At 48.7% G+C, this 25,157-nt stretch overlaps 1 protein-coding gene across 7 annotated transcripts in view; it reads right to left on the bottom strand.

Moving 5' to 3' along the window:
- The window catches only part of bmp2k (BMP2 inducible kinase), a 44,858-nt gene that overhangs the window by 8,530 nt on the left and 11,171 nt on the right, over positions 1–25,157 (bottom strand). For 3 of the 7 annotated variants that reach the window (XM_035380467.1, XM_035380465.1, XM_035380464.1), the window contains 14 exons: positions 16,033–16,151; positions 14,518–14,623; positions 13,443–13,585; positions 11,950–12,071; positions 11,147–11,228; positions 9,899–10,031; positions 9,232–9,335; positions 8,943–9,022; positions 8,352–8,503; positions 7,554–7,789; positions 5,918–6,034; positions 4,110–4,348; positions 3,175–3,332; positions 2,370–2,480 (listed from right to left, as the gene is read on the bottom strand). In XM_035380467.1, the coding sequence (XP_035236358.1) occupies positions 2,370–2,480; positions 3,175–3,332; positions 4,110–4,348; positions 5,918–6,034; positions 7,554–7,789; positions 8,352–8,503; positions 8,943–9,022; positions 9,232–9,335; positions 9,899–10,031; positions 11,147–11,228; positions 11,950–12,071; positions 13,443–13,585; positions 14,518–14,623; positions 16,033–16,151 (1,902 nt within the window). The remainder of the gene's footprint in view (positions 1–2,369; positions 2,481–3,174; positions 3,333–4,109; positions 4,349–5,917; positions 6,035–7,553; positions 7,790–8,351; positions 8,504–8,942; positions 9,023–9,231; positions 9,336–9,898; positions 10,032–11,146; positions 11,229–11,949; positions 12,072–13,442; positions 13,586–14,517; positions 14,624–16,032; positions 16,152–25,157) is intronic. The other 4 variants (XM_035380471.1, XM_035380470.1, XM_035380468.1 and 1 more) reach the window with 4 other exon arrangements.

Below are 25,157 nucleotides of genomic sequence, written 5' to 3'. Positions count from 1 at the left end.
TTTAAATTTAGAATGAATGAAAACAAATAGAACTGCCGGGCCTGTTCTGAGACACCTGTGATGTCAGAACGAGTAGCCAATGAGATGAAAGAATGACAGAACTTCAGAATACCAGCACAGGAATTGTCCTATTTCACTGTCAACTTACCTTCTGCAAAAGAAAAAAGAAAAAAACTGTAACAAACTGTAATATCATATGTAACTGAAGAAAAACAGAGTTACACCCCTGAATGACGTGCAAATGAATGGAAGAAATCTGATAGTGTCAGGCTGACCGAGGAACGGCCTCCGCGTTTGCCAAATCGCTCCGCGCGGTGCCGTTTGCAGCCGTGGCTGAAGCGGTGGCGCGGCGTGAAGAACGCCTCATTCGCCGCGTGCCAGCTCATCGATGTACCGCATTCGCAGGCGAGACGCTCGCACGGATCGACGCGGATGCGTGACGTGCGTGCGATGGAGAGCAAAGGCCAAAAGCGCAACAACAAAGCCCGGTAAGGGAACCCTGAGCCTGGCAAAAATTCTTTACCAATGACTCCTAATAGCTTATCCTCCACATATGAACTGATAACGAGATTAATGGTAACAAATGTGCCTGTTGAGTTAGCGGACATTTTCTAAACAAAAATACAAGCGAAAATCCACTGTCTTTAAAAGAGCACTGTTGTCAAATCAAATGTCACTGGCAACATAAAATACCTGACACTGATATTAATTTAGCCCTTTAATTCCCTCTGTTCTGACTTAGGCGTCCGACTCTCTCCTGCTAGCACTGGGTTCTTTATACCGCCCAGGGGGAGGTCTAGTCAACCTGTGACTGACATGAGCAGGCCCGCCCCCGAGGTTATGGAACCTGACCTGGGACAAGAGAGAGACAACAGGCGACGCGTCCACACACCGGCTAGCTGGCTAGCCAAATGGTTCGGGGTGCACCAAGGGTCCTTCCTGACTGAGAATAATGTTTGTGGATTTCAACTGCGGCATATTCTCTTGATAACAAGCACATCTGCATTCCTCTTAACACAACACTAATTAAGACGGCTCAGAAACTTGTACAATTATACTAAATACAGACAGACTGAAGTTTCATGTAAGCATTGAACCTCTAAAGCACGTCATGAACAGCTGTGTAAATGCGTTCAAGTCAACAAAGGCCGGGGATGTAACGCACTTGGAAATGTTCGCCTTTTGTAAAAGACGATCAAATAACGCTCACCCTCCGACAGTCTCACAGTAACAGTCAAACACGGTCCAGCCTTTTACAAAGCGATTCACATATCCTTCAATCTGACTGAGGGTAAATTTTATTTACCGTTCAAATAACTAAACTGAATTCTTCACTCGTACAGCTCAACCTATTAAAACGTGGTGAAAAGAGAAAAATGTAATGAAAACAAAAAAACATGCAATTATAACTTTTTATAATCATGCAAACATCTTTTCAAAATGAGAAGCAAACGAGAGTCAAGCAAGCGCAAGAGAGATTTCTCTCCTGAAGACAAGCACGAAATGGAGGGAGGCAGTAATGAAGTAACCTAAGAGCAAGGCCACACCCCCAAGAGCAAGGCCACACCCCAAGAGCAAAGCCACGCCCCTAAGAGCAAGGCCACACCCCCAAGAGACAGATTTAAGCTGTGGGTTTAAGAGCAAGTTCTGAGTGTACACAGTCAGTGCTGTCACTTAACAACCGTGTGGACATCCAGGAGCACATGACTGCTTTAAGCACCCCTAGCTTCTTTTGACACAAATGCAACGTGTGGCAAAAAAATAAACATTGCTTGACACTCCAGGTTCTTCAAAACAATAGGCGAAAGAAATACATATACACATAATATATGCAAACATATACTTTTCTACACTCTTAAGCATGGATTTCTATTCCTAAATCCCATCTTCTTACATCTGGTGACGCAACAGACACTCCTGAAACCCAATGACCTGAGAATGAGGGTTCGAAGCAGCATTAACCGCAGCTTTTTTCTGACAACTGTAACAATGTGATTGTGGAAAACACTTACTGGTCCTTATCCTTTTATATTTGTACCATATTTAGGCAGAGAAGCGTAATGTCGACTAAATCTGCACCCGCCATTTTATAGCTGAAGGCTCAGTTAGGCTACAGTGGAAAAAGCTCTATGAAGGACGAGCCCACTACTTGCTGTCCTAGTCTTGACGGACGTTTCACATACAGAATGAAGTGGTGATGTATGTTTATTTGTTTTGGTCCGGGTCGGTTACTTGGACGACGTCTCGGGCCACGTTCGGCGTTTCTCGGAGACGGGGAGTAACAGAGTCTCGATGAAAACGGGGGGAGCGGGGAGGGAAGGGGGGTTGGGGGGAGGGGGGGGTTGGTCTTCAGGGGCTCTTTAACTTGCCTGGGTTGGCCAGGAACGGGACGGAGCCAAAAAGGTCCTCGGGGACGGGCCTGAGGGAGACCTGCCTCCCCGCTCCGGTGTCGGCGCTCACCGCTCTCTCCACCGGTTTCTCTGCGGGGGGGGGGGGGGGGGGGGGGGTGTCATTAATTACACCTGTGTGCCATTCCTTACCTTCAACTCTTTGCATTTTATTTTTAAACATTAAGAAGCAGCAACAGCACCAACCACTCTTTCTGTATCATGCGCTCCCTTTCTCAATTCAATGTAGTCAACACACAACTGTTTCAGGTTCACTGGATCCAAGCTAACCTAGTCTTGTCAAAACATGTCAAAACCCAGATTCCCACCCCTCTGAATGTCTAAATTCCATCTGTATTCAGGTTTACTGCTCACTGGGTTCTGTAAATGCTGAGAATCCTACATCGCTCGAGAAAGGAAAATCACAGCAGCCATGTCATGCCTTCTGTCATCGCTGTTATTTCTACTAATTTCAGCTTTTTTCTTTAGCTATTTTGTCAGGTGTACAAGACCCGTGTACTTTAAAATTTAAACTGAACAGTTTGCCAGCTTGTACTGCATGGTGTATACACACCACTTTAAACTCCAGTACAATATTAACAGTAGCATCTAGTGAGGAATACGTGACATATTGAGGAACATTATAATGTAATAAGGAGTAATAAACTTTCTAGATTTATTATAGTTTATGAATTGGCCAGAGGGGTAAATGTGACAGGACAGGGCATGTGTTCAGCGTTCATGTTGCTGAAAGGCGGTTCTAAAGGAAGGACAGGTGAACACTTGCTTGCTCTAAGAAGGTCAAACTCTCGGTCCAGCAGTTCCTCCTCGGTCAGCTTGGAGAAGTTGTCCTCCCCGAAGGGGTTCCACCTGGACATGTCCGGGGGGTTACTGACGGTCGGGTGGGGAGGGGTGATCGCCTCTGTGTTCAGGAGGGGGTTTCTACTGCAGGGAGAGAGGCCGACACACAAGCGCACGCAAACACACACGCACATACACACACACACACACACACACACACCACATATGAGCACACGCGCACACACATACAGAAATACACACACAAAAATACAAGCACACACACACACACACACACCACATATGCACACACACACACAAAAATACAAACACAGCGCATGCGCACACGCACACAGAAACACGCCCCAACACACGCACACACAGACACACACATATCTCTGGTCACACCCACGTTCCCAGCTGTGAGCCTCACGTCGCTTAATGTCGCTAAATAAAGACCGTATCCAGGGGAGGGGACTCCAGTGCAGCGGGACTCCATGATGGGGTATGAACAGAACACATTCAGACGTGCTGTTTTATTGGGATGTGTGGGAGGTGTCAAGGCTGCGTGATTCTGCACCAGGGTACATTAAAGGGCACCAGGGGCTGTTTTAACTGCTCGTAAGCAGACTATACGTTTCTACTGAATTCAATCAAAATGATCCGTGTTGTGAAGTTCTGTTGAACTGAACTGAAATGGTCCATGGTGTACTTTTACAACGGTCATTTAAACCTTGCATCTTTAAAAAAATAGACAGGACATATAGTCCCAGTTCAAAAGGGTTTACTTAAAATATAAATGAAGTTCCAGGAACATCCCTGGGTTCCCGATTTCCTGGCAGGGCCACCCCCTGGTGCCTTTTAAAGCATGCGCACCCCGTTGCCTCGGTTACAGGATGGGGGGGGGGATGGGGCGGGGGTTACCTGGGGTTAGTGAATGGAGGCTCTACCGGGGCGGGCCCCAGGTGGGCGGTCCCGGCCGGGGCCAAGGTCCCCAGGGGAGGCTGGAACTCCAGCGGGGAGGTGAGATAAGGGAGCTGCTGATTGAGATGCTGTTGCTGCTGTTGTTGGCTGAGATGCTGTTGCTGTTGCTGCTGATGGTTGAGATGCTGTTGCTGTTGTTGTTGTTGCTGCTGTGCAAACGCTTGTTGGTACTGGTGCATCTGTTAAGGGAGGTCAGAGCCGTTCAACGACAAGGGAAAGAACGCGACGCACGGAAGGACTACGAGGTGATGTATGGGGGGATGGGGGGGGCGGGGGGTGGCTGCCATGTGACCTCGGACACCATGGTAACAATCACGGGTTAGTACAGAGTCCAGCTGCCGACTGCACCATCATCATCATCATCATCATCATCATCAGTCCTGTCAAGGGGAAACCATCTGAGGACACACATTTCCTGCTCTGTGCTCACAAGAGATGCTAATGCTGCTATTGCTAATATTTAACCACAGTAGCACTATATACATAGCGCAACAGAATCTGATTGAAAACAATTCTAATAGAGTTTTACATAGAGATGGTGATAAAACATCCAAACACATTATTTTGAACTCCTTAACACGGTTATCTTAGAGCCCCAAACACTGGGCGATGGTAAATGACCCAATTACAGAGCAGAAACGAGAGCAGACCCACTAAAGCAGTACTGAGCCTTGTTTAAAGCTCTCGCAGTACACACACCCACTTTGCGAATTTGAGGAACGGGGAATCGCATCTCCCCGCAGCGTAATTGCTTCATATGTTAAGATTTAACGCAGAGAATTGGTCAATTTCACCCCCCCCCACCCCCCCCGTTCATACCCCCCCAGGGCTCGGAGCGGAGCAGATTGCAACCGAAATTAAACAGATGGTACCGGTTAGGTGGAAAATCGGCTAGAAGCCGCTCCGCTTCGCCGGCGCTCGTCTGGAGCGGACTGACTCGCGTTCGTACGTACTGTAAATATCTCCCGTACGGAGCCGCCGGCGTCGCCGTGGAGACGGAACCGCCCTCGACCTTCGGAGCGGTCCGTCTCTAAACTCAGTTGTGGGAAACGCACCTGGGAGAGACACGCTCTGTGGGTCGCCTTTGACACGTGACGAAGAAGAGCGAACGGCGCGTACGTACGCACGATGCGGACGCGACATACAGGGACGTACGCACGGTGTGGACGCGCGATTCTAGGACACGCGGCCGACGCAGAGCCTGCGCTAATTTTAGAAAGAAGCCTCCCCTCGCTCTCGATGGCCCGTGCGATGTCCTTCGCTTCGTTAAAAATAAAACATTTCCGCAAAACGTGTTGCTATATTTTCAGGTCAAACAGGGTGAAGAGAAAGAGAGACAGAGAGAGAGGGAGAGAGAGTGAGAAAGAGATAGAGGAGAAAACAGAGACAGAGAGAAAGGAAGAGAAAGAAAAAGAATGAAAGAGTGAGAGTGAGAGAGAGAGAGCCTCTGAACAGACTGTGGAAAAGAGAGAGGGTTTGGGAGAGAACAGATAGAGAGAGAGGTAGACAGACAGGAGAGAAAGATAAAGAAAAAGTATGAAAGAGAGAGATAGGGCGGGGGAGAGAGAGAGAGACAGACAGAGAAAAAGAAAAAGAATGAATGAAAGAGAGAGAATGAAAGAGCGAGAGAGCGAGAGAGAGAGAGAGAGAGAGAGACAGAGAGAGAGAGAGAGAGAGAGAGAGAGAGAGAGAGCGAGCCCCTGAACAGACTGCTCGAACGCCCTGGCAGCGTGGAGTGCAGCTCTTACCATGACTGCGTACTGGGCCTGCTGCTGATAGACGGGCGGCATCATCATCTGCTGCTGGAGCAACTGCTGCTGCTGCTGCTGCTGCTGCTGCTGCTGCATGTGGAGGGCCTGCTGATACTGCAGAGGGACAGCACACAGTGAACACCGGGCACAACACACAGTGAGCACGCCCTGCACCCCTCCCCAAACACCAGGCACAGCACACAGTGAGCACGCCCTGCACCCCTCCCCAAACACCAGGGACAGCACACAGTGAGCACGCCCTGCACCCCTCCCCAAACACCAGAGACAGCACACAGTGAGCACGCCCTGCACCCCTCCCCAAACACCAGGGACAGCACACAGTAAGAATGCCCTACACTCCTTCCCAAACACCAGGCACAGCACACAGTGAACATGCCCTGCACTCCTCCCCAAATATCAGGAACTGTTGTGAAGCAGGGTGTGCACCACTCCCAAAAAACCAGCAACTGCAGTTCCACAAGAAACCCCCTCAGAGAAACTCATCCCCTTGGACAAAATCCTACATCTATAAATAGGTACATCTATATCACACATTCTATACCGTGAGCCAGATACTGCACACTATTTGGGTCACACTCACAAATGAATGGTTACAGACTCCGGGTACTGCTGTACTATATTAAAAAATAATAAAAAGTTGTGGCTGCTCAACAGTGTCTGTGCGCTGCGTGGGAATTAAAATCTGTGAGTAAAATATGTGGATGATGACGTGTAGGTTCGCACTGTGTGTTCTCAAGGGACTCAATAATGGATTGTTTTTGTTTGTACGCTCACTCCGTTCACAGTGAGGCTATGACTGACTGTGAGACAGACATATTTCGAATCATTAAAAAAAAAAGAAGAAAAACAGGACTTAGAGCCCCATCTGTTGGGCCAAACGGTATTAACCCAATTTCACATCCTAAGGGGGTTTCACTCAGGCCCGCCCTTATTAAAGCGCGCGCCGTACAGGCAGGAAGGAGCAAAGCTTTATCCAGCGCCAGCGACAGACAAGGTCGCAGGCAAACAACAAATAAACAATAATAAATAAGGGCGCGGGCCTCTATGCGGGCTGTGACGCACACGCTGATTTACACTAAACAAGAGCGCAGCACAGTGCCAAACGGGCCTCGCCTGCAACCTTGAGAGGTGTGTGTGTGTGTGTGTGTGTGTGAGAATGTGTGTGTGTGTGTGTGTGTGCAAGCGTGCTTGTGTGAGTGTGTGCGTATGTGTTTGTTAGTTTTTGTGTGTGTGAGTGTGTGCGCGCGTGCGTGTTTGTGTGAGTGTGTGCGTGTGTTTGTTAGTTTTTGTGCGTGTGTGTGCGTGATTGTGTGTGTGTGTGCGTGTGCGTGTTTGTGTTTTTGTGTGTGTGTGTGCGTGATTGTGTGTGTGTTTGTGTGTTTTTGAGTGTGTGTGCGTGTATGTGAGAGCGCATGCTTGTGTGTTTGTGTGTGTGCGCGCATGCATGTTTTTGTGTGTGCATGCGTGTGTGTGCGTGTTTGTGAGAGAGAGAGAGACACTGTGTGAATAAACCCCTGTAGTGAAGACCCAGACTGTATGCTGTAAGACAATGGTACAGCCCTGCTGTGAGTACTGTGTATTGTATTGTGCTGGTCCGATGCTAAGTGCTAACCTGTTGTAGGTACTGGAGGTGCTGCAGATTTGACGGCTGCTGATGCGGGAGATGATGCTGCTGATGGTGCTGCTGCGGTGGTTGATGTTGCGGATGCTGCGGCTGCTGGTGTTGCTGCTGCTGCTGCAGCTGCTGCAGTCGCAGGTCCCCCGGCTGCAGCTGCTGCAGGACGCGGTGCTGCTGGCTGCCTCCCTGCGGCTGCGCAGCGGGGTGTCCGTTCCCAGCGGCCGGCCCTACTGCACGCAGATGCATGCAGACGCACGCAAACACACGCAAACACAAACACATAAAAACACAGACACACACAACAACACACACGCATGCATGCACACATACACAGATGCACAAACACACACACAGACATACACCATGAGAAGTGACCACACAAAGCATAAACCAAGATCACAGCTCCAACCAGGAAACGCCTTCACAGTTAGTCTTTCAGGCTGTGCCTACAAAATGCCTGATAGGCCAATCGAGTTAATTTACCAGGACTTCATGAGTCCAGAGTAGAACTATGGTTTCCCTTTGAGCAAGTGTCCTCCACGTTTTTATATGCAAAAAAATATTTACTTATTTGACAGGGACAGTGTACATATTTTTAACACTGACATTACTGCATGTATACATCACATGAGAGACAGGCCAGAAGACCCACATGTAGTCCTTTAAGCAGGTCAGTATGCTACATAACCTTTTAAGGATAAAAAGGAACCACAGCGTGCTGAACATCAGGAAGCCCTTCGCCCCGGCGCACATCGGTCACAGAAACGGGGCGGGGCGGGGCGGGAGGCTCACCTCTCTGCCCGTTGCTCTCGGCCGCGGCGGGGACGGTCATCTTCACGGGCGTCACGGCGTTGTGTATGGGCAGGACGACGTTGCTGTTGGCCGCCTTCGGTCTCTGTCTCGGGGCGATGGAGGTTTCCGTGGGCCCCACCGAGTCCGTTATCCTGCAGGGGGGTCAATCGCACAACGGGCCTCCCAATGAACGAGCGCACTTCGCATTCCAAAGTAAAATAAAACAACGAGAACATCGTAGGGTATTCTGAGACCAAAAACCGCAGAACGATACAACGAAAACCAACAAAAGTCCAGATCCATTCTCACTAATATTATTTAATTTTTTTTATTTTAATATTATTTAATATTCCTAATTTTGACTGATTGAAGAAATCATTTCTTCTTCAACTTACTCAATGTTTTTTTTATTCGGGTTTGGCTTAAATTTGATCTTTGATTGCTAAATTCTATAACCGTTGAGCGAGTAACACTGTACGACTGATTAGGCCAAACCACAGTTTCTCACCAGTCATGCAACTGTAATACATTTTGACCAAGTGTTTTAAACAGAGCAGTCATAATGACTTAAAGCCGTCAGTGGAAAGCTACCTGGCTTTCGTCATGTTCTTCTTAGCAGCGACCTCGCTGGCGGTCAGAGGCTCAGGCAGTGATGTGGGAAGAGGGGAGTTCTGCACAAGGAAGAAAAATTATTAAGAGCAGAACAGTATCTCAAGGGGGATCTCATTTCACAATTCGAACAAAGCACAAGTATGTGAGAGAGCGACCGTGCACGTTCATTTTTGTTTCAGTCAAAGCACGTTTCCACATTTCAACCGTGCGAGTGACCGTCATTTCCGTGTTTGTGGATGAAACAAGGCCACTGTGGGACCTGACTTACAAACAGGTTTGGCACGGGGCAATCTTTTCCAGCCAACTTGAAGGCAAAGTAGGAGACTTGATAGATGTCCGGTCTCTTTTCTAGTTCCGGCTCAAGCATGTATCCTACAGAGCAAATCGCCCAAAACAGCCAGCAATCAGACTAGCGTAAAAAATCTAAGTTCTAACAAATCTCTCAAAATCAAGACCAAGACCATTCAAGAAACACCATTCAACAAAGGTTGACAATCATGATGAAATTAAGTTATGATGAAATGAGGTGGAAATTTCAAAATATTTACGGAATGATTTATTCCATTATTGTTTATTAAAAGCATGAACATGTTGGTTTTCACTTGGATAAAATCTACAGTTTGATATCTGAAGCAGTTCACAACACATCACAATTTATCCTTTAACGAGATACACGCACCTATAATGATACACCACACGGTGGTGCTATTGTTTAACTTTACACGTAATCTTGCAAAGTAAGAAGCCTTTTGAAATAAAATTTTATTATTTTTAAATCAATCAATGAAACCAGCTATACATTTGAAATCTGTTCCCTCATACTATCTTTACGCAACCCTTTCTTCATTTTACCATAAAACAATTCCACTGAGTGCCATGTTTTTGAGGTGGAGAACTACACCCTTGGCTGTTTCGTAAGTGCAGCGTCTACTTACTGATTAAGCAGTGCAACTTGAAGGAGAATTTGGAATTATCCGGAACAATGAAAGTTCCATCGCATATGGCAACCTGACTCTCCCCAAAAGGAAGGGAGAAGAAGCACAGCTTGTACAACAAGCATCCGAGGGCCTTGAGGAAAAAGAAAGAAAAATAAAAAAATAAACATGAAACACACCTCATTTCAAACAGTCCCATTTGCACAGGCCCCAATCACACAGCTTAAGCACTGCATTCTGCTTGACAGAGCAATGCTCTTAGAGCCGTGCTTTTCAGTTTCCTTTACAATGTTTCATTACATGGCGCATCGAATACGGGAATCGCTACAGCTGGGAATTCATGCCGCGTTTCCACATTCAGCATATAATTCTGTATTATCAGATGTAAAATGGACACTTTAATTATTTGCAATATTGGTTTAAAAAAAAAAAAAAAAAACTTTGAACTTATTCATTTCGAAACGAGCAGGAAACGTTAACCAATCGCTGGCCGCAGCCGTTGCGAAGCTGGTTGGGAGTGCGCAAACGGCGCGCGGCGGGTGTGGGTTTGTGGTCGCGACGCAGGACCGCCCCCTGTGCGTACGCATCTCCTTTCCCCCTCTGAGAAAGAAGAGCGCTGCGGAGGCCCCGCCCACTTATTCAGGGCCAAAAGAAGCGGGAAACGTTACTCCGCCCCTTTCCGCAGAGGGGACGACCGGCCGCGTGTTCCGCCCGCGGTCTAGCGGTAAACGCGCCGCTCTCGTTAGCCCTGCGCCGGTCGCGGCTCGAGACAGCCGGCGGGGGTTAAGCGACCGTGCGGTCTACGCTGGCGATAAGAGACCCTTGACTGAGAAAAGACTGACCGTGCGGTCTACACTGGCGATAAGAGACCTCTGACCGGGAAAACACCGACTGCACGGTCCACGCCGGCGATAAGAGGCGACCGGCCTTTTTCCAGCGCTTTAATAGAAAAGGGTCTGCCGGCCAGGGACAGGACGTGACATCACAATCCTTTCATAACCTGCCAACGGTTACTAGGGGATTTCTCCTTCTGCAGGATGGCTCATGGCTACGAGAAAAGGACAGCGCTCAACCTGAAGTGAAACTCTTCTGGCTTTGCTAACGCACATGCTGCCATCAGCTGCACAGGGAACCGGTTGGGCAGGTGATCATGTGACCCCCGAGGCCTGCGTGAAGTCGTCTGGGCTCTGGCCGGAGCAGGCGGAGCCGCCTGTCAATCACCGGGCCGGGAGGCCCTGTTGACCTTACCCATATGTCGGCTTTAGTGGTGATGGCTTTCCCTCCGTAAAGATTGATCATCTCCGGGGCACGGTAGGAGAGTGTCGTGTACCTGCCGGGGAAACAGGAAGTGGTCAGGATTAAAGGATTCTCTTTTCGGCTACGGCCCCATGTGACAGAATGCCGTAGGGCTCGATGCGTGCCGTTATGCAAATCGTGCAACCAAGCAACCATTTCCCCCATTTGGACACTGTTGGTATACATTCATAACGCTGCTGGCTGTGCCTAGCGACCGCTTTCCAAGGCTCCACTGATTCCCTGCAGAGTTGTCGAGATGGATACGGACTGGCTGATATGACACGCCTGGATTCTTTATCTGACAGGAGGAGAGCAGCGGATCTCAAGGCCAATGAACGGGACAGCTATGCCCAAGTGATATGCAACCGCACAAACAGATGTATATTCATATACGCACGCGCACACACACACACACACACACACACGTCCACACACACACAGACACACAGACATAAATAAGACTCACACACACACACGCAGACAGACACAGACAGACAGAAAGTAAGACACACAAACCCTAAAAGTGTGTCTTTAAAGAAGGGAAAGACACAGCAACTAAAGTACACAGACAGCATGCTAGCCAAAACTAGTTCATCAAGAAAAAGCAGTCCGCTGCTGCAGATCAATTACTCAAGCTACTGATCACATGGGTGACGAGCAGTGGCACCCTCTGATTGGTTACCGTAACACAATCAGTTCCCTCAGTCTCCCCTGCCCTTGAGTGTGAGGGTAAACCTGAGAACGGGCAAGCTTACTTTTTGATTTCGTCCTCCACCGCAGTTACTCCATCCTTGTGCGGTAGCAGAACTTTGTGTGTGGCACTTCCAAAGTCACACAGGACGTAGTTCCCCTGGTCGTTCAGCAGAATATTTTCAACCTGGTAGACAAAAGGGTTCATTACACTCAGCTTATAGGAAACAGCTTGAGGTTTCTTCTTTTTTTTTTTTACCCTTGAAAACCAAAATCTGAACCAAATGAACTGCCCTCAATAAAGGGCCCTCTTACTCAAAAGAAACAAAGAAATAAGGTTGCGTTTCTCAAAAGAAACAGAGACCTTCTGCGTCAGGTTTCTGTGGAAACAGGCTGAATATCTTCCTGCGGAAAAGTGTGTTTGTACAGCTAATCGAGAAAAAATCTTATCAAAATCTTGAATTTTAAAGATGGCAAAGTTCCCTCAATTGATACATTTGAAACCAAAACAGCATTGCTTTAAAAAAAACAAACCTGACCTCACATGAATACATCTGACTTCCAGTAACTCAGAGAAGAGGAGAGTTCAAATTTGCTACAGCTCCCAGACAGAGAATTCTCTGAACTTTGTAACTTTGGTTTACACACCATTTTAACCAAATACGCAGCGAGAGAAAGTTCTAGAAAGAGAATCGCATAAAAGCCTTCAGCCTAAAAGAGACGGTGGGTTCACAATCTCGTCGGGATCAGCTCTGTGGTCTCACGTTACACTGCGAAACACCAGTGAATAATGTGCGTCGCTTTCGGATCAAGACGGCCTTAGCGCACAGCCTTTCGCATTATGCAGGAATGAAAGCAAAATAAAAGAAAGTACGCTAGCTTCAGGACTGTTCCCATCTGTCCTCGAAAAACGCCAACCAGTAATTCAATCCTTGTTTCAAAAAGGATATGGTTGGCAAATTCATTGTAGCTGAATCAGCAAAAGGGGTCAAAAAAGGTCTCTGTTTGGCTTTATCACCCTATGTCATTATTAAATATTGATTACAAGATCTTAAACTGTAATCTTTTGCAACTGCTCTTCACACACTGATTCACGTGAATCAATGTTTGTACAGTTTGTAACATCAGCCAACGCATGAAAACCTCCATACTTTATTACAAATCCATTTGGCCCACTTCAGATACACATTTCTGTGAAAACATTTCACATTGGGATTATGACCTTTGCGGGAAAGGGAAATAGGTGTTCTAATAGCTGCTCTTTTCAGGGAAAGTTGAAATAAATTAGCAATTTACTGCAGAATGGGATTCTCTCAGGCCAGAATTTAATAGGAAATATTTTAACATTCCACAGACAAGCACCAATTAATGTCCCCCCGCCACTGCCACCCCCCCTCCCTCAAATACATAAATTTTACCTTTGCATTTCAGAAGAAAGTAGAAGAGGAGGGTTGGTGGTAATATAGAGGCAATAGGGGAATTTAGGCTCTGCAAGTTATTGAGGTGAAAGGGTTTGCACCTAGCCCCGCCCATAAAGTAAAAATGAAGCGATCCATACCTTCAGGTCCCGATGAATGACCGGAGTTTTACACTGGTGTAGCCTAGCCACCGCCTCGCACGTGTCACAGAATATGTGGAGGACTTCGACTTCGCTGAATCCCGTGTGGAGACGCTGGTTCATCTGCTTCACCACCTGGCCAGCTGTCAATACAGTGACACATGGTCAACAACATGCACACACACACACACAGTCCTGGAGGCCTGCAGTGTCTGCTGGTTTTTGGTGTTTCAGCACAAGCGACTCGTTTAAGTCACCGATTGGCTAAAGGATCCACACGTCTTGTTCTCAAGGCCTTAGCTGGCGGCTAGTGGAAAGGCAATGACAAATACCTGCAGTCACTGCGGCCATTCAGGACTGGAGTTTGACACCCCTGATCTAGGACATCCTTGAAAGGGAACGAGTCCACAGCTTTGGACCTCTACACACACTTCATACTAATATTAGAGGACACAGATGATAGCTATACACTAAGCATAAACAAGACTCTCATAGGGAATAATGTAAAATGCAGGTTGGTGGCATTTATGAGCTAGTCGGAGAAACAAACTTGAACTACATAAAGCTTGTTTTCTTCAATGTCTCTGAAGGCACGAATCTCTCCTCCTACTCAAATCTGTGCTATGCCATACATTACGACCTAGTCACTGCAATGGAAACCCAAGCACACGTTCTCCTGCAGAGGACTCCGGCAAGGGCGGGGCCTGGCACGGCTCCAGCAGAAGAACAGGGTACGAGGCGCCTCGCGACCTCTTCTCCTCGGCCTCTTAAACCGCTCCACCGCGCCCCTGTTTTCCATAGCATAAATTACACGCGCTCCCCCTATCTCCGAGCAGAGCTAAGCCACCGCGCGGCGGATTTAACCGCTTCACATCCCCCCCCCCCCCCCCCCCAGAGAGTCCTCTCGAGCAGGAAATCTCCCCCCCGGCTGGGAAAAGAGAAGTTAGAGCCGCGTCTGGCGCTCCCTCCCCTCTTTCTGGAACCGAGAGCAGCTGGTGAAAGCGTCTCACGGCCCGGCGGTGAGGAGGCCGCGAGGCGGACGGGTCCACGGGGTTTTTTTACGTGGGCCGCTTACCTTTGCAGTACTCCATGATGATGAGCACCTCCCACACGCTGTCCCCCACCGTGTTAATGGCAGAGTCCAGGTAGCTCACTATGTTCTTGTGACCCGACAGCTCCTTCTACAGAGGAACACAGAATCATCAAGTCAGAAAAGGGAGAAAGGGGGAGATTGGTAACCCATCTAAAGTGCACTTTGGACAGTATAAGTTTCCAGCTCTTTTTCACAAACTGGAAATGGCATTACAGCTAGGCTTTTAAAATATTATTACTTGAAGATACATCACAACACCAATCCTTTCAACAAATGGTGACCAATTGTGGGTTTGGCAACCCAGAAAAAGGCTTTGAAACTTTGAGGACACCCCAATCGTTCTTGGTGAGTCTACATGTGATCTCCCCAAATGCCAATTGAAGCCCTGTGGCGTGAGTGAAACTTCACAGCAAGGCACCTTCTTCACGGGTGCACTGAGCTGACCAAAATGGCCGTCCCAGTCCACGGGTCCCGAATGAAATTAATGACGCTAAAACCGCCAGAGCCGTGGTGGAATTTCTGAGGTTGAAGAGCCAGAGGGGCAGCGTTCTGATTCGGAATCCGATAAAAAACAACAACAAAGGAACAATGGAAAGCCTGGCATTTCAGACGCACGGGGTGGTGGGTGGTCGGGATAATACATCACCAAAATCCTCCTTTGGCAGTCTGAGCTTAAAACGGCATTCGGAATCATCAATCAGCCTCTTATTGATTTCACATGGTCCATAAAGATCACCGGTTCAGCGGGTGCAACTGGTTTGTGGTAGCCTTGCGAATGGCACAACTTTAAGAGCGCATTTACGCCGGGAGGGGGGGGGGGGGAAGGGGATTGGGACAGTAAGGAGCGGCGCCATTGTGAAGCTAAGCGGCCGATGCCTCAGCACACAGGCGTGGAATGAAACGCGATCCCCAAGGGAGCACTTACGCAAACCGGCCCCGACCGCACTCAACAATGAGCGGCCACAGAACGGCAGAGGAAGGACACGTTCCGCGGCGGCAGTTAGCCTCGTTCAGGTGAAGACTTTATCACGGGGCACGGACTTTACACAAACAGAGTCATGACTCTCACTGGAGCAACATTTCTAAATCCTCAGCCCGCGCTAACATTAGCACAGGCAGTTCTATTTCTTAAGCTTCCAGTTCAAGTTCTCTTTTTCTCTCCGAACACGCATTTCACAATTAACCAAACACGTGTCTAAATCAGTTTATGTTATCAACCTATCAATTCCAAGTTAATATAAATAGTCAGCCAGCGTGTGTTATTTTTTTTTTTTTTAGTTTTTACAAATATACTTCACCAAAATGGACTTCTGGCTGACTGACAAACAGCTTTCCAATTTAATGACTTTCTGAGCGAGAGACTACAAGTGAATAAAGTGGACACAGAGAAGCTCTCTCCTCAACATCTGGGTCAATTGGAGCCAATAAGGTGTTGAGGGCTAAAAAGTTAAAAGGGCATTTAAGCGGTGTTGGGTTCAATTAGCAGTTTCAGCGTACCATGATCGTGATCTCCCTTTTGTAGATGTTCAGGTCCGGGACGTTGTTCACGTACATCCGCTTTAGGGCACATCGTACCCCACTGTGAGTCCGGGCCAGGAAGACCACGGAAAACCCCCCTGAAAAAGAGAAAGGGGAAAAAACACAGTTTAACAAACTCACCACCACCAGAAGGTTTCCAAACATGCTATGGTAATAGCCAGGCAACCCCACTCTAAGGCAACATGAGTTTGACTCCTGTCACATATGTGGCATTTATGTGCACTATGCAGTTGTGTGGAGCCAGGTTAACACCTGTCCTTACGTGTTCCTTTAACTGGGCTGTCCCACTGTGGGGAGAAAGGCTTTAAAATGAGACTAAATTAATTTTTCAGGAGAAACTGTGTAATGTGCTGCAGGCTATTTGATAAAACCTTCACTGACTACAAGTGTACGAAAGAACTGGGAACAAAACGTACTGTAGGTTAAGGTTGTATTCAGTGATTACTGCACAGAATCTGGAGTCTGGATCTAGAGTTACACAATTCTGAAATTTAATAGACCAAAATGGCAATAGTAATAGAGTCCAAAGGGAAAGCGAGAAGGGCCAGGACTTGCAACAAGCTGGGTGAAACGACCAAACAGGAAGTGGGGCTCGGGGTGCGGAAAAGCACGCGCGTCCGCTTTTCAGCGCCGAAGCGAGGGGATTTCAGGAGCCCGCCTTGGCGGATGATTCCAGCTACGCGCGGGTCATCACGCTTCTGAAACACTGGCTTCAGCGCTCCGCTGGGAAACACCGAGACCGAGAGCAGCCAGGAAGGTGGGGGGACAATGCTGGGAAAGCTACAGTACGGCGGGTCTGCTTACCGTCAAGCACGCCCCCGTTCTGCCCCCGTGGGTTTCAATTCCACCCCAAAGGTGCGGCCCGATCGTTAGTCCGCCGCCCGCTATGTCTGCCTGGACCGAAAGAAAACCTGGCCCTGCTTTTCCGGTCCTCCGGCCTCTCACCCACCCAGGAAAGACGGAGTAAAGTCGGGGTGTCCGCACGTTGCGTTCGCGACTCTCCCCACTGCTTTGAGGGGCTCGAGCGCAGCCAGCCATGCATGCTGAAAGCTAGCCCGGCTGAGTCGCTAACTTCAGTCGCTTTATGCTCATTTTAGGATGCAGAGCAGCGGGAGACACGGAAGGGCTCACAAATTTTGTTTAGCCAACAGAACCACGGATATAAAGTTAGAGAAGTCATAAAGAACTCAAACTGACTGAAGATTAAGTCAAACGAGCACTGTTCTTCAAGTGGCCCGCCAGTAATTGCACTTTTCTACCAGTGCCGACATGAAAGTGGAAATCCAAAGTGCAAGAAGCGGTTAGACGCGTTACGTAAGGCCAACCGCGACGAACTCCGAGCCGCAACGGAGGAGAGAAAACCGGAACCCGAAGCGGCGGTGGGTCGTTTGCACATTACGGGCGAGCTTCCGAAACGTATCTCTCCGGCGAGGATCCAAACGGCGAAAGGGCCTCGTCCTATAGCGCCGAGCGACAGGGAGAGAACGTTCTGGAAGCCCCCCGGGCCACGGTGACACCGCGTCTGCCCGTTCCGTTCGGCGAATGAGCACCAGCGGCGCCGGCGTGCTGCAACAGCCGCTCCCCCCCGTTTCGCGGCGCGCTGAGTCACGACGCGACCCGCGAAGGTCGCGCGCGCGACAGAAGGACGACTGTGCCACAATGCCGCGCTTGTCTCCCCGGCAAACACACACACTTGGCTCCGGCCGCCGGGACACAGAAGTGTATTTAAGACCCGAAACGCTACAGGGGAAGACCTTGAGGACGAGGCACAATGCAACCCTGTCACGGAACACAAACCACTCGGTACGCCGCATATCATATATTTATTTTTCCGGACCTATCCGCCGTATGGGCCTTAAATAGACACGAATGACCGACCGACCGCCATCTGAGGCTTCGAAAGCTGCGACGGGTGGGAGGGGTGGTGTCGTCTGAATTGGATTAAACGCACAGTTCAAAAGCTCCAGAATACAACTTCTCGTTTCTATTTCAAGCGAAAAAACAGGAACAAGAGTAGACCTATACACATCATATACCAGTGCTGTATACACCTACAGAGGAGAGAGTGCCCGCCATACAGTAGGCCTGGGACACAAAGCAATGAAATGGTAGAAGCTATAATGCAAACAGAGAGGGCTCCTTCCCCAGTGGAGTGTAGCAAAGAAAATATCTGCCCCGAAATATTCCAAGAGTGGCCTTAGCATTGTGGCTAGGCTAACACGGCCGCGGTCGCGCGCCCCAAACGGCCCAATCAAATAAGCATCAACTTCCCAGACGCAGGACCCGGCCTGTGATACGCAATTCTCCCGTCAGCAGCAGAAAGATGTTCTGTTGTTTTCCCTCTCCGCTCCGCACAGAGACGCATCTTATCAGGAAGAACAGCGAAGCTGGTGAGGTAAACAGCCGATAACTGGCGGCTAAACCAGACGCGGTTTTACAGAGTCAGGAACATTAGATTAAAAACAGAAAGCACTCTACGTGTTGAGAGCCTCCTGCAAACGCAGCACGCGCAGGCCTAGTCGGTTCGAAGAGCCACAAACTCAAGTAGGGACCCTAGAACTGCGATATGGTGCCACCTTAAAATTCCCTATTGCTTTGTGTTCGTTGTGCAAATGTGCTCTTCTTCTGTGGCACGACACAAAATGGCGAAGGGTAGAATACTGCCAATGAAAACCAACAAGGATGACTGACACACAGTAGAGCCGTTTGTTTGACTGACAAGAGCAAACTGCTGCTCCCTTTCCAGGACAAGGAAACATGAAGTCTGAGCGGGAATTAGGGCAGCTTATGTTACCCGCAAAGCAGGAAAACTGTACCTAAGCTAACCGTTCTCCCTGGGTACACTGTACACTCGGTTAGGTAATGTTCACTCCACACTACTGGTTGTTTGGTGACTCTACTGAAAAAAGAAAGCAATGAAAAATCAACTGAAATTTGGGAGGGGGGGGGGGGGGGGTGAGAAGGAATGTATGCATACGTCCAAGAAAGAAGTGTCTGCGTAAGAGGAAGTTGTGATTTCGACAGTTACCAAAAGGGAACTTCCACCCAGCAGGTACTGTACACCAGGATGCTATGCCATACCAGCCGAGCTGGTCATGTGACAGTGTGCATGTTACACAACACAGTTTGTCTAAATGTGTCTGACACCAGGTCCAAGTACCTCTGGGAGGACTGCTTATTGTAACAGTGAGTTAGAGAATTACTACCGTTGGGTTCTGTGCCCACTCTGCCAAAGGTGAACACCGGGGTTGTCAAAATAAATTCCCAGGGGGCCTCAGTGTCTGCAGGTTTCCGTGGTTTCCTTTCCATTAGCTGCCAACTAAGGCCTAGAGAGCAAGGTGTGTAGATTCCTTAGCCAATCAACAGCTTAAATGAACCACCGGTGCCAAGAAAACCCTGGAAACCAGAAGACACTGTGGCCCTCCAGGACTGGAGTTTGGCACCTGCGGTATACACAGAACACACCCAAAAAAAAATAAAAATGCTCCGTGTTAATACATTTCTGCAGAACATGAAAAGCAAACGATTACGCGATAATGACTCCCAAGGATCAGTTGGGTTTGAATGTATTAAGTGCCATCAATAGGATTAAATATGAAAGCTGAGACTATACTTTCAAGCGTTTTTCCCCTCTTTATTGCAGGTTTCTGGTGTACTGTGTTTTGTAGTTGCAGCCGAAACGAAACTTGAAAGAAACAAACAGCTGTATCTGAACTTCAAAATCTGTGGCTTAAAACCTAACTCAAAACAAAACAGATAACTCATCCAATAAAAGGTACTAACAACAGTAATTGTGTTTAACCTTTTCATCTAGAAAGTAGCCTACATTTTGAATGAACTTTTTCGAGTGCCTCATTGAGGATTTACAATTGAGGACTGAGGATTACAATCTGTACTGTACCCCGGGGGACCTGGGACGCTTTCACAATATTTGGAGCAAAGGCGCGATGCGGTGCATTGTGGGATGTCGCCTCCACTGCGCGAGCGGACGAGCAGACAGAAGTCGTGGGCGCAGGCGTGGCCGGGGAGGGGGGGGGGGAGAAGCAATCGTGGGCAGCGCCAGCTGTTACCTGCCCGTCTGCGGGAAAGTCCCGGAGTCTTAGAGGGCCAGGTGGCCGAGAGTCACCGCCGTGCCCGATCCAGGCCATATGCCGCCGGATCGCGTTCCGAATAAACCAGGCGGCTGTCCTTTTATTCCCGCTCCTCTCTCTCTCTCTCTCTCCCGCACGCTCCAGGAAAGGACGGGGGGGGGAGGGGGACGGGGCCGGAGAAGCCGCTCGTTATCCTGCCGAGGCTGGCGATTGGCCGATTTGTCGCGGGGCTTCGTCCAATCTGATGAATGGTTTGCCGGCGTTGGGGATGGGGTGATGGGGGGGGGGGGGACAAAAGAGAAGCTGTTCTGCCGGCGGTGCCGTCCTGTGACCGGAGACATGGAGGATCGCTCGCGTTTGCTCATCTAATAAAGAACGGCCGGTCCCATTGACCTCGATGGGGAGTCTCACATGACCGGACGGTCATTACAAAAATCAAGGGGGCCATTATGAGGCTGGAACCCTTCAGTCTCCTCAGCTTAAATCTTTCTACACGAAGCGACGGTCGGATAGGTCTAAGCGGATAGAGCTAATCGCTTCTTCTGCTGCTCTATTTAATCCATCTACTAAAGTCATCGAGTCCATCATTTCTGTGAGGGGTTTTCAACTGGCTGAATTAGTTAGCTTTATACATTTACCCAGATAGCATCACGGCCATCGGGAGGCCAAGTTCCAATTCTTTCCCCCCCAAAAAAAACTGCCACAGCATTGTTCTCTAGCCAGATAATTAGGTCAGAATTCAGTTAGCTCACTTGCGTAGACGAGTATTGCACTGGAGTGTGCGTTTCCTTTATTGGTTCGTTCAGAGCTTACTTTATTTAGTCTAATGTGGAAAATAAGATTTCAAAAAACTGTCCTGTAAGATTTAACGAGAGCTGCACTGAAAGAGCAGTAAACAGTTGAACATTTTAATACTCAAACCCCCCAGTCAGCGAACTGAGTAAGGGGCGGTAAATCGGAATGACGTCCGTTGACAAAGAGTACCGCTCTATTAACGGGGCCAGCGATTCGAGCTCCTCCGATTTCATTTGCTGAGAGACGTGAAGATTTCTTCTGCTGCGACAGACGGGCCAAATCGCAGAGAGGGAAAACGGAGAGCGAGCTTCTCTCCTCCGGAGGCAGCCGCTGCCACCGCTTCTAGCTGAAGAACCCTGACGTTGCTGCGGAATTTTCCCGCACCGAGGCCCATTATTACATCACCAAGCCAAACAAACCGGAGCGCACAGCGAGCGGAGAACACTTCTCCTGTGTCGCTACGGCGAGAACTTTGCGGTCCGCGCGCCAAGGAGTGGAATGGGATATACCATTGAGAGGGGGGGCGGGGTGGGGGGGGGGGCACCCCATCTAAAGAGAGAGAGAGCTTTGGGTTGATCCTTATCGGTCATCCCTGCAGATGTTCTGTGTCGGAGCGGTGATGTCACTGCTGACACTGGCTGTGCTCTCGTGCCGCGCCCAGCCACCCCCCCCCCTCCCCCACTCCCACTCTCCCCCGCCCCTCTCCAGCAGCTTCAGATGGAACTCCCACACGCTTTCAGCCTCCGGTCATATTCCCTCTGCACCATAATGCACAGCCTGGGCATGCCCCTAATACTATTAAACTCAGTAACATCTGGAATCCCACTTGCAAGTATGTCTTCAGCAGCCATGAGATATTGTGGTGACTATCAAACATTATGTTTTTGAGAAATTAATACATCTGCCTCACATTAAAGATGGGCAGGTGAGATTTGGACAGAACAACAGGGCTTTTCTTGGTGGTTCGGGTCTGCAACCCCATAGACGTGTGGAGTGGCCCAGTGACCAAACGACTAGTGAACTATTTTCCAGGTGAGTCGGATTCAATCATTTCTGACTTTGGCGGTCAACTGCAAATGTGCAGACGTGACCTACGCCCCCCTGCTAGCGCGCGCCGGCGCGACCCGTCGGACGCGAGGCCTTTCGGCGACCTCCCGAAAACCCCATTCAGACTCTGGGCTGCGGTGCGTTCTTCCTTCCGTTTATTAGCTTAATCCACAGGGACGGACGCGCTCCAGCAGCTCATTTCTACTTCCCTTTTCTGCCAGATACCTCCCACAACCGTCCGAAAACAAAGGACGCGTGGACGAGGCGCGGGGCTCTTTCAAGCGCCGGCACAGCGGAGGGCCCAAGGTTCTTTCCTTCCTCCCCCATCTCCCCTCCGCAGGAGCCTCCCCCTCCTTTCCATCCGCATGCACTCTCCAGAACTTTCTCATGGGAACGAGTCAAACAGCCGAGGTACAGACTGCGCGGGCCTACGCGGCGCGCATTCCTATAGGGGTCCGATGACACGGCGACCGCGCGGAAGGAATGCCGGGTCAATCTGGGAGCGAGCCCTTCCCCCCCCCGGCCGCTCGGCCTCGGCACGCGGGTCCGAGCGCCGCCGTCCTCCCCGGGAGCGAGAGGCGAGAGCCCGGCGGGTCGTACGTTTTCCGGCGCGCGAAGACCGCCGCTCTGACATTCCGAGAATTCCAGGTTTTCCATATTTCTGCTGGGATACTCCCGCATTCTTCATCCTTTTCCCAAGGCCAGTACTTCTCCTCTGAACCCCCACCCCCCCTTTTATTTAGGCACAGGAAGCGGTATTCCTCAAGGATGAATTGGTCAGCAACAGATTCCCACTGCTGCTACTTTTCAGAACGGACGAATGTGAATTCAGCAGTGCATAACAGATTAGGCAGGATATATTGCATTAATTTCAGTTCACAGTGACGGCGGTACTGCTTCTGGGACACATCTCCGCAACCCTTGTTCCCGGAGCCTTGATTTAAGTGTTCGCAACCGACAGAAAACCCCTGCTTGTGGAAATGAAAACAGGAGCGTGGAAAAATATTTCCACAGCAAGCCTCCTCCCCCCCCCCCTTGGACCCAGAAAAAAAAAAATCACAGCAAGAGTGAATTTCCTGAGCTTGTGGCTCGGTTCAACAGCGGAGAGGTGGTTAAGTGCTTCCACACGTGCGTCACCTCAAAATACTTCAGTTACAGCGATTCAGCACAGGGCACCTTACAAAGTTTCAGCAAAGAATATAAAACCTCTGCTGATCACACCAATTACACTGCACTGTCCGCAGGGGGAACGTTAGAGAGTTCAAGAAATGTTTCCTTCAGAGGGAAATGGGCAATGCAGAGCTGGATTTTTAAATACAGGAAACCTTCACACGCGTTTTTAGCCCCGCCCACTAAAACAAAAAACCAATGAAATGGAAACTAATAAGCCACCAGGACAGAGTAAGGAAGGGCCATAATACACTTTTAATCTCCCCAATTCAAACGCTGTGCCCTTACGTCTAGCTATGAAGATGCCCGCCCGCCTGTCACTTCGACGTTTAGCATCTGACCTTGACGTAGGTCAAATGCAATGACAAAAGTCTGACACTGATGGGACCCAACAGAGACAAAATAAAAACACGCTTTTAAAAATATATTATAAATATAAAATATAAAGTATACTACTTGCGACATTTAAATAACCCAAATATGCTGCCTTTCTGTGGAATCAATACTTTGAAATTCCACTAGACTCAGCTGGGTTTCACCAGCCAAAGAAAATAAAAATATGATCATCACGTGAACAATGCAGACCAACTGGAAAAGTCATGCTCTAAAAGAATAGGGGTGGGGGTGGGGGGTGCTGAAAACTTGTGTGGCGTCACCCCCACTCCCATTCAGCTGCTGTCAGTAATTGGGTGTGTCCATGCATTGATCACTGACAATTTCCAAATGTCACCAAGTGTGCATGAGACTTAGTCAACATTTGCCTCAAGAATGGAATGCACAAAGCACAACCCATTTAGCTAAGCCTTTGAAGAGTTGGTTTTTTGGAAGGTTTTTTTTTTTTCCTCAAAATTTTGAACTCCTTTGCTTTTGGTAGTGATTGTTGATTGTCACATCAGGCTTAGAATGTTCAGCTAGGAGAATGGAATGCACAAAACACATGTAAAAAAAGCATCCCATTTTTTTTTTTTTACATTAATCGTTAACCAGAACATAGGCACAACTCAATTCCCACAATTTACAAAATGAATATGATCCTAGCACAGACGCATCTTTCCATCTTAGCGTCTTTGTTTGTTTGTTTGTTATTATTTGCTACATTCAAAAGGCTGAGAAGAAAATAGCTTTAGGTTGTAAGAGGGCACGGTCAGACTTTTCACACAATATGGAAGCCAGCATTTCACATCAAATACGCCATTTTACCGAGGTCTGCGAAAATTCCTCCAGCCTGGTTGTTTGGACCTATTTTTGGATCCCGACTGAGATCTTTCCCGCCTTTTTTTCCCGCAAACACGTAAGCACGTTTCCACGAGCCACATCGGGGAGTCAAATATCTGTGAAGAACACTGCTTAATCTGTTTCCCCAGGGAGTTCCGAAGTTACACCATAATGATGCTCATAAATTTATCTCCGGAGTAGGCCGGCAGCCTAAAAATAGGAGCGGGCCTGGTTTTGGTGTACAGCTGAGAGATTCTGCACTTCCTGACAGGCCGGCGAGATGACCTGTCATTCTTCTGGAACGTTCCACGCCATAAATCCAGCGGCGCTCTCCTCCTTGAAGCAGTCGGCCCATCTTCGGAAATTTTGGTGAGGGGGGACGCATCTTAAGTCGGCTTTTGATGTGTGTGTGTTTTCTTTCTTTAATATCTCGGCTCCCTGTGTTCTCACAGGGGGTTGCGTTTGAAGAGCTCTATTAGGGGAAAATTAAACTCCGCCACAAAGCCGAGGCTTTTTCTCTCACACAGATACTGTAACAGCAGCTACAAATAAGACCCAAGGGAGGCAATTTCCCAGTGTTTGAGAAAATGTGCTTTTAAGACTTAGCCTAATTCTCTATTGCTCTGAATGCGGGTAATTTTCCAATCACTGAAAAATGCTCCTGTATTACCTCAACACAGTGGCAGTAACCACACAGATGCGTTAATCCATCGTAAAATGTTTTCTTGTGACAGACGCCTGTTAAAAGTATGAAAACATTTGGTA

This window comes from Anguilla anguilla, chromosome 10 (genome assembly GCF_013347855.1).
Source record: "Anguilla anguilla isolate fAngAng1 chromosome 10, fAngAng1.pri, whole genome shotgun sequence".
In the NCBI taxonomy this organism is placed as follows: Eukaryota; Metazoa; Chordata; class Actinopteri; order Anguilliformes; family Anguillidae; genus Anguilla; species Anguilla anguilla.
This window is presented reverse-complemented; position numbering and strand designations above follow the sequence as displayed.